Here is a 12,231-nt window from a genome sequence, read left to right on the forward strand (position 1 = left end):
TCAACATTTCGAAGACTGCGCTTTGGGTTATTCCTCTCTCTTCATTATCTGTAATTTCTGACAACTCTACCCAACAGACCAGCTTTGCAGGCTTAGGATCATACTTGACCCTGACCTCGTATCCAGTCGCTCACCAAATCCTACCTCCACCTGACAAATATCACTTGAATTCATTCTTCCCTCCGTTGAAACACTAATCCATTCCCTTGTTAACAATGCAGGAACATACCTCTTCTGTGGACATCATGGCTATCACATTCACTCCCTGCTCCCACACCATCTGCCAGAACTCATGAAACGTGTGAGGCAAAGGGCTCTGGGTGGCGATATAATGCAGATCTTCTTTACCTACAGTAACCTGCGTGACAAACAGACATAGCAAGAATTAGAAAGTCACAAAAATCTTAATGTTAATGTAGCTTTGAATAAAGAGTTGTGTTGTTTCAGTAAGCGCAGTAAAGATGTGGAATCCACAATGCCACATGAAACTGTGCCGACAGATTCCATCACTCCTATGCAAAAGTCTAATGTGTATTATTAGGTGAAACATGAGTTGCATTAGGAAAGGACACCATTTTGGTTTTGTCTGCTAGATTTGGTAACTGGAGGGGCTTTTTCACGTCCTTAGGTTTTTGTGAGTGGGGAGATGTCCTCATTGCTTCATGGCAGATCAGGTTAATTATAGCCTAGACTCTTCCTGTTCAGAAGCCCGTAGTGCTGGCTTTGGGATGACAGTTTTTGGTGTAATAGCGCAGTTGCCTGTACATCATATGATCAGACACTCCTTTTTGGTGGGGTCAATAGTGAGGAGAGAAGTAGAGACCCAGTGGCGTCCATTGTTCCTGATGGGAGCTCTGGTGGCCCCTGCTGGCTGATCACAGTACAGTCAGCTACAGGGGAGCTTACAGTGAAAATGTAAAAAAATAGCATAACAACATATTACACCATGACATCATCAGGGATTTGTCTGATTACAGGAGGGATCCCTGAGGTCTCTAAGAACCCTAACAAGGATTCCTGGATGAACAGCTTAAAAAATAATTATAAAAGTGAAAAAAGAAAATGTAAAAAACTAAAAAAAAAAAATGCTCAAAACATCCTGGTGACCCCCCCACTAGGGGAAAATAAAAAAAATATTTAATGCACCCCAAAGCAAATAAATAAAAAATGTATAGAATGTAAGCAGAACGTCTGCCCCCCCTAAAACATAAAATGCCTATGTATGTGGGGTATTATTGTACTCTGGGGATCTTATACGTATTTTATGTACTTTTTACATTTAATATGCAAATATCTTAAAATGGTTTTCAAAGATTTAGATTTTCATTATTTTCTCAGGACGGGTTGATTCGAAACACGGCAAAGATCTGTGCAAGCACTGACATTTTTAATTTTCATTATGCAACAAAGACCGAGATATGTCTGTTGTGGTGAAGGGCATGTTCCAACGGGGTCCAGAACACGCGGGCCATGCAGGTTTTCCTCATGTTCTTCTTAAACTGAAGACAAAGTGCGGCATTGTTTGATTTTATTTTGTACATTTAAGGCAAACATTATACCCCTCCTGAACGCCATGCACTGTAAGAGGTTTTATCATTTAAATAATGTATCTTTAAACTCACAGTAATTCTGCTCTCTGATTTTAGAATATTTACCCAGAACAACTATCAGGCCTTCAGAATATAATTATGATTGGTTATACCAAATCTCTCTTTTATAAACGACCAGAGGCCATCTTTACTGCGGGACACTGCGGTCATCACCTGCACTTTAATGTATATGATAGAGTGCCGGTGTAAAATGACTTTCTTTCGCCATCTGCCACCTCCCTGTCATACATTTGCCTCTTTCCCAGCCGAAGACATCCTCTATGTCCTACCCATCACCTGCCAGCTTCAGCCTTAGCTTGCGTGACCGTCCCAGGCGGTGTACTGAAACCCTCCGTGCACATACGCGGAAAGCACTCCCATTGATTTCCACGCCAATGTGTGGCTGCTTCAAGAAGCTAGAAGTGGTGTGAAGCCTGAACCATGGAGTGTGGCATTGGTGTGGCTCGATGGGGCAATAACTGCCCCTTTAACAGAAGCAATGGGGTGTCAATGAAGTAAATGCCAATATTCCGGAGCTCCCATGTGCTCGCTTGTTCTATACGGATGAGACGGACAGGATATATATACGTGCCCCTTTGTTCATGTTGGCATTCACCTAAAGGAGCTACCGTGGCAGTTACCAAAAAATCCACCTAGTGGAGCGTTTGTAATAAAATAGTTTGTTAACAGGATACCTTCATAAACATGCCGTTTCATACTTTACTGGCATTTTTACTCATAAAACAAATAAGATCAGGTATATTATCGCATTAAGCGTTTCATTTTCGTAGAGGAATTCAAGGAAATGCTATAACCAATAAAAAAATAAATAAAAAGCTTCATAATGCTTCCATGTCAGACGAGGTAATTTCAAAATTCCAGCAAGTTCATCCAGAAATGAATAAGCATGGGAAGTTTGCACAAAAAAAGCTTTTTTAAAATATATATATAAAAATGTCTTATTTAGGTGTTTGAGTTTCCTGATATGTTAAAGCGTGACCAGCAAGCCAATGCAGGGGTTGACAAATTGTCACGAAAAGCCTACCTTATGGGGTGCCCAAAACTTTTAGCCAGGTGTTAAAAACACCAAATATTGATGTGATCTATTTTTTCATCTGCTCAATTTGAATTTTGTTTTTAAATGATAAAAATAAACTATTAACGCGTCTTTATTTTTGAAAGCGTTCTTAATTTACAGCATTTTTTTCTCACCTGCCTAAATTTTGTCCAAAATGTTGAATTTTTCTCTACAGGTCTATGACTGAAACCATGAGGATACCCATGAAACATACGTGATCAAGCAGCATATGTAAAGGTCAATATAAGCATTTCCCATTTAAAAGCTGGTTTAATTAATAGGTCGGTTACCTGGATTGTATATCCAATGGGTAATTATAGTCTTATATTACTAGTTCATTAATAGCGTTTAAAATGTTCCGTTTCGCCTAAGGCAAGAAAAAGAAAAAAATCACGATATTACCTTTATATGGGAAGCGTTGATGTAACCAGTAAGATTTTCTTTGGTTGGAACAAGCTCTACCCGGTTCTCTTCGTAAGGAATAACTTCGCGGATCCGATTCCGCTCTTGGTTTTCTGGCAGCAACGCGGTGGTGAAAACCCCATCTGGCTTCCTTTTAGGAAGATTCTCGTATTCTGTAAATACCATTCCCTCCTCCAGTTTTCTTCTCAATGCCCTGTACTGAAAATATATATAAAAATTCAGATATGAATATACATTTAGAATTATCTTCTAAAACAAACGTTAAAGAATTGGGTCTGTACTGTAATATCACGACAAGTAGGTTACCAAAAAAAAAAAGCGCAAGCTTACACGGCCAAGCAAGGATCAAGAAAATGAGGTCTATGGTAAATGTAACCTATGGAGCAAAGTTCCACTTTATCTTATTGGACATCAGGATATGGAATCTTCACGAACCGACGACAACTTTCATCAAATAAATACATAGTCAAAGGATTTGCAAGTAATAAGTTATTTTATTTGCCAGCATACAATGGAGGATCTCATTATCAGCATAAGACTGGAAATCCAAGGGAAAGTTTAAAGAAATTAGATTTCATCATTAATCTGGAACACTTACAAAAAGATGTCAATACGTTTTCCTTAAGCGCCCCAAACGAGACCCGATTACTAGGTTTACTCCGTACCGTGCTTCTGCAATACCCGATTATCGAGTAGCAGCTGATGACAAAGTAATGGTCCAGATTCAGGTCTCCATTTATGTATCGATGGAGAATTCTAAAAAGGTAAAGAAAATTTCACTTCCGCTTCTGGGTCAATAAATAGAAAGCCCCCAAAGTTTAAACCTAACGTTTATATTGCAAAGCAGTCACGAAAACCAAAACAGAACCAGAACAAGTATTTGAATTAAAAGTATTTACTGAAAGTTAGACATCCGTGATATACAAATGGAATACATCGGACATATTGTAAAATATAGCAATATACATGAAAATAGGATTCTTGGATAATGAATAGAACTATAAAAAGTGCATCTAGAAACACATTTTGGTATATATTTAAGGCACTAATGGCGAGTCCATGTGTAAGCATTTCAAAAACAAAATGTCTGTGAAATCATGGCGACGTATCCTCGGAACAATGAAGTGGCGGCTGGTGATTTTATTAAGCACAGTCTGGATGGTGCTTTCTCTGTAGACCCAGCTCGAACCTCCATGTATTGCGAAGCGGTCATCAGGTTAAGAATTAGTTTAAATTGTGCATCCCCGATGTTCTCAACATGTAAGGAACCGGCTCCTTGTTCGTCTCCTTATGTAATCCAGCAGCATTTGGTGCCATAGAATATAAAAGTTGTCCCGTCACAGCTTTGAGCATCATTGAATGTTTTTATCTTACTCCCTAGAACCTCAGCCTTTTGTTGTTTAGTGTATTGCTTTAGAGATATTCTGTAACACCTAGGAGGTTAGTGTACAAAAAAGGAGGTCCAGACCAGACCTTTGTCCATGTGTTGGTCCTTTATATTACTCGACAAGCGTCTTTCGTTCTAAGCCAGCATTCCTTAACGTGTGTTAATGTTATTGCTTAACTAATCTCGTTACGGAATCTGCTGGCGCTATTAACAACATTATTGTCCAATGAGGTGTGGCATTCAAGGGTTAATGTAGAGCCCCATCCTGCTTGGTCAGCCAATTGGTGGATGTTGTATTATTGCCTTATCATCCAGTTTAAGCTCCTGAATGGTACGTAGATCTACACAGAAACAAAAGTTCAACAAAACTGACCTAAAGGTTGCTCCTTTATTAAGATATTTATAGCCATAAATATGAAACAACAGCAGTCCCATCTGACAAGGTAGAGCTCGCCCCACTACACCCTACCCACCACAATCCCATCCCTAATCACACTTAATTAGCACACTTAATTCCGCAGCGGAAATACACAATTTGTTAAAACTTGATAAACAAGAAATCTCAGTCTCCGTACCGTATTTGCTCAATTGTAAGATATTTTTTTAATCATCTGAAAAAAATGACCTCATATTATAATTGAGGTTGTCTTTTATTCTGACCTTAGATCTGTGACACCACCGCCTAGGGGCTTGTCAGTCACCTACTCTCATTCCCCGCTCACACTCTCTATATGTCTCCCTACCGTCTCTGCCGACTGACCCTTGTTCTTCTGTCTTCTTTCTTTGTCCGCTTCTGCCAAATATCAGCTCCTTTATTTAGGTACCTCGAAAAAGGACTGGAGGAACGGCAGAGAGGCTGACGCCGTGGTGTGCTCCAAGAGTCCGGAATATTGCAGACATACTTGCGGAGAAACTTTTTCTCAGCGAATCCATTCGCAATATTCTGGTCGGAGACACGGAGCAAACCACTGTTCCTCCCTTTTGTGGAAGTACCTGGATAGCGGAGCCGATACCTGAGAGAAGCGGACAAAGCGGAGCTGCGGAAAAGGAGATAGGGACAGGAAAGCGGCGGCCAAGGTAGACAGACATCGACAGAGAGCGTTAGAGAGTGAGTGAGACTGCAAGAGGGAGTGAGTGAGACTGCAAGAGAGTGTGAAAGCAGCATAAGCGGTTTTGACCCCCCCCCTCCAATAGGGTCATCTTATATTTTGGTCTTTTGGTTTCTCCTTTTACCAACATCCAAAGCTTGGGGGGTATATAGGTTGGAGAGTGCTGCATGTCACTTGTTTTCCCATTATACTATTATAGGCGTCACAGCAATAAAACACGGCTGCTGTAACCCGCTGTAAATAAAAAAAAATAAACACAACCCCCCCAAAAAAAATCCATCAGCAAAACAGAGTAATAATCGTGGATGTTAATGCATCGTGTAATAATTAACAAATTTTTCCCTGCCACGCACTTACTGCCAAACCATTACTGAGGCTCGCAGTAGGCACTTAACCCTTTGTAGCTGCAGAGGAGTGGATTGTTTGATAATAGACCGCAAACGGTTAACTAAAACGATATAAAACGTGCCGAGAGCACACTAATCTTACCCGCTCATCCATTGGCATCTTCGTTGTTTCAGCCTGCTTGTCCTCCGGCAGTGGAAATCTGGAAGCAGAGAGTCCATTCAAAGCTGCCAACATCAGGGGTCTCTTCTGGGCCTCCAGACTTGCCACCTTACTCCTCTCTAAATTCTTTTGGCAAGAAAGCACATGTTTTCATCTCAGTTAGTTATGCCAGCGAATACTGGAACGGTTTCAATCTTAAGATCAACAATAACGAAGCCAAGGAATGCAGATGATGGCGGTTAATAATAATAAAAAGCTCAGACTTGTACACAGAGCATTCCACTGTTGAATCTGAACAAGCTTTTCACAGACAGTCTCTATTTTTGGTTAAAAGGGACTGTCGTTCCCCTGTTCGTTTGTTAAACAAACAGATTTTCACGTAGGAACACTGCTCGCTTATTTCCCAGATGAGCCAGTGGTGCGGATGGCTGCTTGTTGACTACCAAGAGCAATGCCACTAGGCCTCCCGCGCATGTGCAGACATGTATTAAGGCGCAGGATAGCATGCCCCCAATGCATTGTACCCAAAGTGCAGGACTAAACCCTACAGTGACCCGTCCATGCCTTTGGTTAAGGTGCCATCAAAGGCTCTGATTCTGAAGGCTCTGAGACTTTACAAATTTCCTTCAAAAAAAGTCAATTGCACTGAAATACATGAAAAATGTTGATCACATTTGTCTGCAAACCGCCGCTGGCATGAAACGGGACCTAAGCGTGGAAATGTGAACTGATTTAATGTGACGAGTAGAAGGCTGGAACTTTTGGAGGCAACATGGCACCATACATTGAGGGCTAAAAAAATATTTAGAAGATAAGAAGCACACATATTGAAACAATTCTTTTATAAGAAGTTTATACAGCGAGATTATTATTGTTATATTAAGGGCATTTGCCAATGATGAATATAATCATCTCAATAATGCTAAAATTTTACTGATAGATATAGAAGTACGGTATATATATTTTTTTTCATTTCCTACATACTTACTCTCAACATTATTTCTTTTTCAACAATGGTGTCCTCAATTGAAAACATTTCGGAGACGGGCCGTTCCTTGACTGGTTCTTTCTTCACTCTCTCTTTCACACTGGTAAGATCTGGTTCTGATAAGGAGGGTCCGAGAGAAGTCCCATTCAGGGTTGCCTGCTCATTTCTAGAAATATGGACTGCCTGTTGTACCCTCGGGCTCATGGCCTTGGTCCTTGCAATGGCTGCAGATATACACGAAGGATCATGTCTCAAAGCTCCGTTGCTAATGCTTTTCCTTGGACCCGGATATTCTGGAGGGGGTTTGTTTGGCATCCGCGCCAACGCAGCTTGTAACTGATAGCTGTAAGTAATTCTGTTTGCCGAACAAGCGTGGGGTACAGATGCGTGGGCTTCTTCCTCGTCCTCCTCGCTATCACTGCTATGTATTAACATCGTAGCATCGGAAATGTTCTTTTTGTGATGGTACATCGGAAGATGATGAACGTCGTGATCCTTCTGGGTGGCTTCTTCTGTGTGCACCAACTCGCGCAATGTATTTCTACGGGGCAGCGGGGCATTCAAAGAATGAATAGCCATGGCTTCCATTCCACACACCATGTTGTTAACGACTTCCAAACTGTGGCGTTTCTTTACAGTCGGACGATGTGTAGGCCTCATTAGAAGTTCACTGGTCTCTTGAAAGGATTGTCGAGCTACAGGTGCGCTGTCTTCCTGAAATGTTTTCACCGACTGTTGTACTTTTCTGGTCACCAAGTCGGGGCTGCTGCTGCTAACGTACTTGTGTCTATGACTCGCCAGGTCTGGAGTGCTGCTTGCTGGACGTGGTTGCGGGTACTGAGGCGGTGGCAGAGATGACCGGTTCCTCAGCTTACGAGCGGAATTAAAGCATTGGGTAGGGTGCCGCAGTACATTAGCCAGCTCGGGTGTGCTGACTGTGTGTGAAATAGATTCAATATGTTCGTGAGATGGAGTGACACCGATGTGCGTCATGTGTTCCGATGGATTTATGGGTTTATTATTGTAGGAACCATGGGATCCATACTGTACCACATACTGAAGTCTTTCTGGAACCTCAGCCTGACCGTATACCAGACTGTCACGATGCCTGTACGCATGCGCGTTTCCCATATTGAGATTTCTTAAAGGCTGACTTTGGTTATCATGAGAGAGAATGCCCCTGTTTTTCTGCCTCATCACAGTGTCGTATTCAGGCGTGGGCCGATAGGACGGCACGATAGTTGCGCTGTGCCGGCACTTGGCCCGGAAGTCTAAAGCCATGATGTCACTCGCTGTGATGCTAAGGTTGGATGACCTCGGTGAAGCCTGCGTGAGGTTTTGTAAGTGGTTGAGGGAATTGATGCTGTGCGAGCTGGACACGCTCCCGTTCGGTACCGTCCCATTTATGAAATTCATTTCTGGGTATCCATCTAAACTTGTCTGAGAAATCGGTCTGTAACTAACAGGCTCCTCATTCATATGAAAAATGTCTGAAAAACATAATCAGAATTACCTAGAATGTGCTGACAGGTAAAGAATGCACATTATACGTTTTAAAGTACTTTCACGTGTATTCTTTGTTGAAGAAGAAAGTGTTTCTTACAGGGCCTACCAAACTATAAAACAAAACCATAATAGGCATCCTACAATAATATATCATATATAAATTGTATATTTTCCGAAAAATAACCATCTACGCGTTACCTTCAGAGATGTATATCTCATTATTCTGGATGTGCCTTTGGGGATGTATGGATTGCTGCCTTGACTATAAAAAATAAAGAAATGGTGTTAATTCCTACATTTAAAACACATCTGTAACTTTCCCAAATCCCAGTTTAAGTTTAAAAGGCTAATTGATCGTTAGAAGTCCCTTTTGCAATTATGTTACAGCCAGAAATGTTCTTATTTTCCATGAAAACAGCCAAGTGACCCCAAACTTTTGAAAGGAAGTAAATATATATATATATATATATATATATATATATATATATATCTTAACCCCTTGTGCTAACTTACTTGGAGGTGGCAGGATGGGGTGTGGAGATGGGGGGGGTTTATTATCCTACTTTTGCCGCAGATCTAACATTTGCTAAGTGAAAATAGTTTAAAAGCTGCCAATGTTCCCATTCATGAACCTTATTTTTTTTCACCATGCGCACGGATATCCCATATCCCTCTATACATACCATAGAGGTCCTCTTCCAGGTTGGCCGACGTCTTACAACCGGAGGAGTGGTTGTTTGTCTGTTAAATAAAAGCGAAGACTGTTAAGGTATCTGAAAAGGATAAAATCCCAATTACCTAAAAACTAAGGCTATTTAATAGAGTAACGACGAACCCCGCACTTGTTAATAAAGACGTAACTCGCAGGCTTACTATCGGTTATAAAATCACATTTCTATTTATAGAGCCTTGCATTGTTTCTTGAACACTTTTTTCACATTGCGGGGAGAGTAAAATTGGTGGTAGAGAACTTGTTAAAGGTGCTGCTCCACCTACTCTGCTAAACGTAACACTTTTCTACCTAAATTTAGTTATTCTTAGTCCTAGTTAAATGCCAAATGCTTACCTACAAATAATCCTTATTCATTTTTTAGGGAACGCTTAATTGCCGGCCGGCTCCAGGGCTACTTCAAATATTAACTCATTAAAACCCCAAAAGCTGCCTTAGATACACATTTTAAAGGGATAAATACAATCAATACAAACCATAAATAATGAAATGAATGAGAATCCCACTTACTCCGTGTATATTTTGTTGTCTTTGTAAAACTTAAGTCTTGTAGCAAACAACCGTGACATATATTTACTGTTTTCTATGTCATCCTGCAGAAATGTAAAAAAAAAAGTAAAGGAAACAGAAAGAGTTATAAATTTATAGTTAAAAAAAATACTGGTAAGAAAATAGTATGATTAAATAATGAAATAACATGTATCCTATTCACCAAAATTACATGAAATACCCCCAAAACATGTTGAATTAACAAGACTTGGTTACAATTTATAACTTTATAGAAACTTTAAATCAGGGGTGCCCAACTCAATTTTTGGATATCCCAGCCTTCAGTGCGTATCTCAACTGAAAAAAAAATCAAGCTAATAGTTTTCGGGGAAGGACACACAGAATTCCTGGTCTGTTTTCATCCATGGTTTACATTTGTGTTGCTAAGATAGTGAAGCGATTTAGCCGGACATAAGGTTTTATAAGCTCGCGATAAGCGCACAATAATAGTGCCCGTGCACATTGGGCACGTGAATGCCTCCTCCCAGTACCGGCAAGCATTACAGTCAAAAGGCAGCTGCTGGTGACGCCGCAGGGCAAACGTGTTCACTAAAAACATGGGTTGGATTACAAAAAATGATATTTGGATATTTAAAACCCCACAGCCTCCATCCTGCATGTTTTCTTACAATTAAAAGAGTAACTTTTAATAACTCTTAGCAAATTAATAAAATCTCAAAGTGTCTGTAATAAATAATCAACATTTTGCAAGTGTGCACAACAGATACATGTCTACGCGGCAAACAGACGCTTCCAAAGAAAAACAAATCACTTTAAAATCGAGACACCCAAAGCACTAGGTGGTGGAGTAAGAGCAGCGAGTTCACATGGCGTTGACATGAAGACACCGTAGCCAACATACTGGTAGTGACCGATATACTCGTGCATCTCCTGGCATCGCACAACCGGCACCCTTCCTAATACAAAAGTGCGCTTTGGTCACTAATAAACTATAATTCATACACTGGTACTTGAACGTACGGGCGGCCATCTTTAAATGGCTCACCTGGTAACCATTTTTCCTTTTATCCCTCTCATTTTAGGTCACTTCCATATTTTTCCCAAACCTAGAGCTAATGGCAAATCTCTGTAGCCAACAAGAATTCTAAAACCATTAATCTTGTCCTTATCTTCCCGACACCAGCTTCCATCTTTTATTGGACGCTTGTGAGCAGCATATTCATCACTTTGTGTAGAACCATCTCAAGCACGGATTTCATGCATCTAAAACTGTATTTTATTTGATAATGCTGCGCAAATTAGACATAAAAAAATATATTTCTGAGCCAAAATATTGTAAGTTAATGAAACATTGTTGAAAAGTGGTGGGCTTGCCGCGCTGGAGACGGAAAATGCAGATTATGGGCCTACCGTGTGAAAGGGGACAGTTTCTTCTTTCCTGTTCAGCTCCAGTACAATCGTAGACTTGTTGTGTGTGATATTCCCGATGTCATTCCACCTGCAGATAACATCCTACGTTAGGTCTGCCAAGAATCACATTCTAACATTCCGCAAGCAAGCCAGGGATATCTCTGCAAGCGTTTTCACCCCGATTTGGCAAATCTCTAAATCATTGTTAAATACCCCATCGGACCAACGTCAAAAGATACCATAAATTATCCTGATCGTAGACTAAACTAAATGAATCTGTAAACATGCAGGTGTTGGTAATGTTGCCCGCTATGACGCACTTGGCGACTGCGCAGAATGAACAATTAAACGGCACCTGTAACGTAACCTACACTTTCATTACAAACAGAACTAAAAACGGGTCGAGGTTTATGTTAACACATGGCCGATTTTAGCGCCAGGCAAAAAAAAATAAATCACAGGGGCTTTATTAGGGGCAGAATGCCTTAGGGGGGCTGAAATCCATGTGCACCTCTTTCCTCAACTGATGTCCCTCCTTTATTAGAGATCAGAATGTTTTGAGTAATTGTTAAAAATTAATTAAATAATAATAATTATTATTAACGATAATAATAATACTGTTTAAAATATATAGAAAATGATCACTTCATATGTAAAGCTTTACGATTATTCTATCTATTTTGCTTATGTGTGAGATTGGTTTGGCTAGAAACCCACACTACTTGTGTCATCTCACATATCTAGAGAAAGATATTCCAAACCCTACAATGGTGTCAGCCTTAGTTTAAGTCCCTTCTAGGAATACTCCTACATCATGTTTTGATCAACCCAACCTTGAATACTACTATTATTATAGCAAGAAATACCATTACATAAGTTATGGTGGGTGAAGGTGATGGAAAACCCTTCCACTAAAATTAAGGGGGTAGTAGAAGTATTATTAACCACTCATCTACAGACACCAGACAAACCAGAAGGTTTGTTTTTTTCCTCA

The 12,231-nt window shown here is 40.3% G+C and overlaps 1 protein-coding gene across 1 annotated transcript in view; it reads right to left on the bottom strand.

Moving 5' to 3' along the window:
• LOC149303111 (tyrosine-protein phosphatase non-receptor type 14-like) overlaps positions 1 to 12,231 on the bottom strand; it is a 32,842-nt gene that overhangs the window by 2,805 nt on the left and 17,806 nt on the right. Inside the window, exons 8-15 of the mRNA XM_089481328.1 lie at positions 11,238 to 11,325; positions 9,828 to 9,910; positions 9,271 to 9,328; positions 8,786 to 8,849; positions 7,082 to 8,571; positions 6,076 to 6,219; positions 3,070 to 3,288; positions 230 to 358 (exon numbers count right to left, since the gene is read on the bottom strand). Coding sequence (XP_089337454.1) covers positions 230 to 358; positions 3,070 to 3,288; positions 6,076 to 6,219; positions 7,082 to 8,571; positions 8,786 to 8,849; positions 9,271 to 9,328; positions 9,828 to 9,910; positions 11,238 to 11,325 — 2,275 coding nt within the window. The remainder of the gene's footprint in view (positions 1 to 229; positions 359 to 3,069; positions 3,289 to 6,075; positions 6,220 to 7,081; positions 8,572 to 8,785; positions 8,850 to 9,270; positions 9,329 to 9,827; positions 9,911 to 11,237; positions 11,326 to 12,231) is intronic.

The sequence above is a fragment of the Sceloporus occidentalis genome, unplaced genomic scaffold (genome assembly GCF_023333645.1).
Source record: "Sceloporus occidentalis isolate IW3139 unplaced genomic scaffold, rSceOcc1.0.p SCAF_15, whole genome shotgun sequence".
Classification (NCBI taxonomy): domain Eukaryota; kingdom Metazoa; phylum Chordata; class Lepidosauria; order Squamata; family Phrynosomatidae; genus Sceloporus; species Sceloporus occidentalis.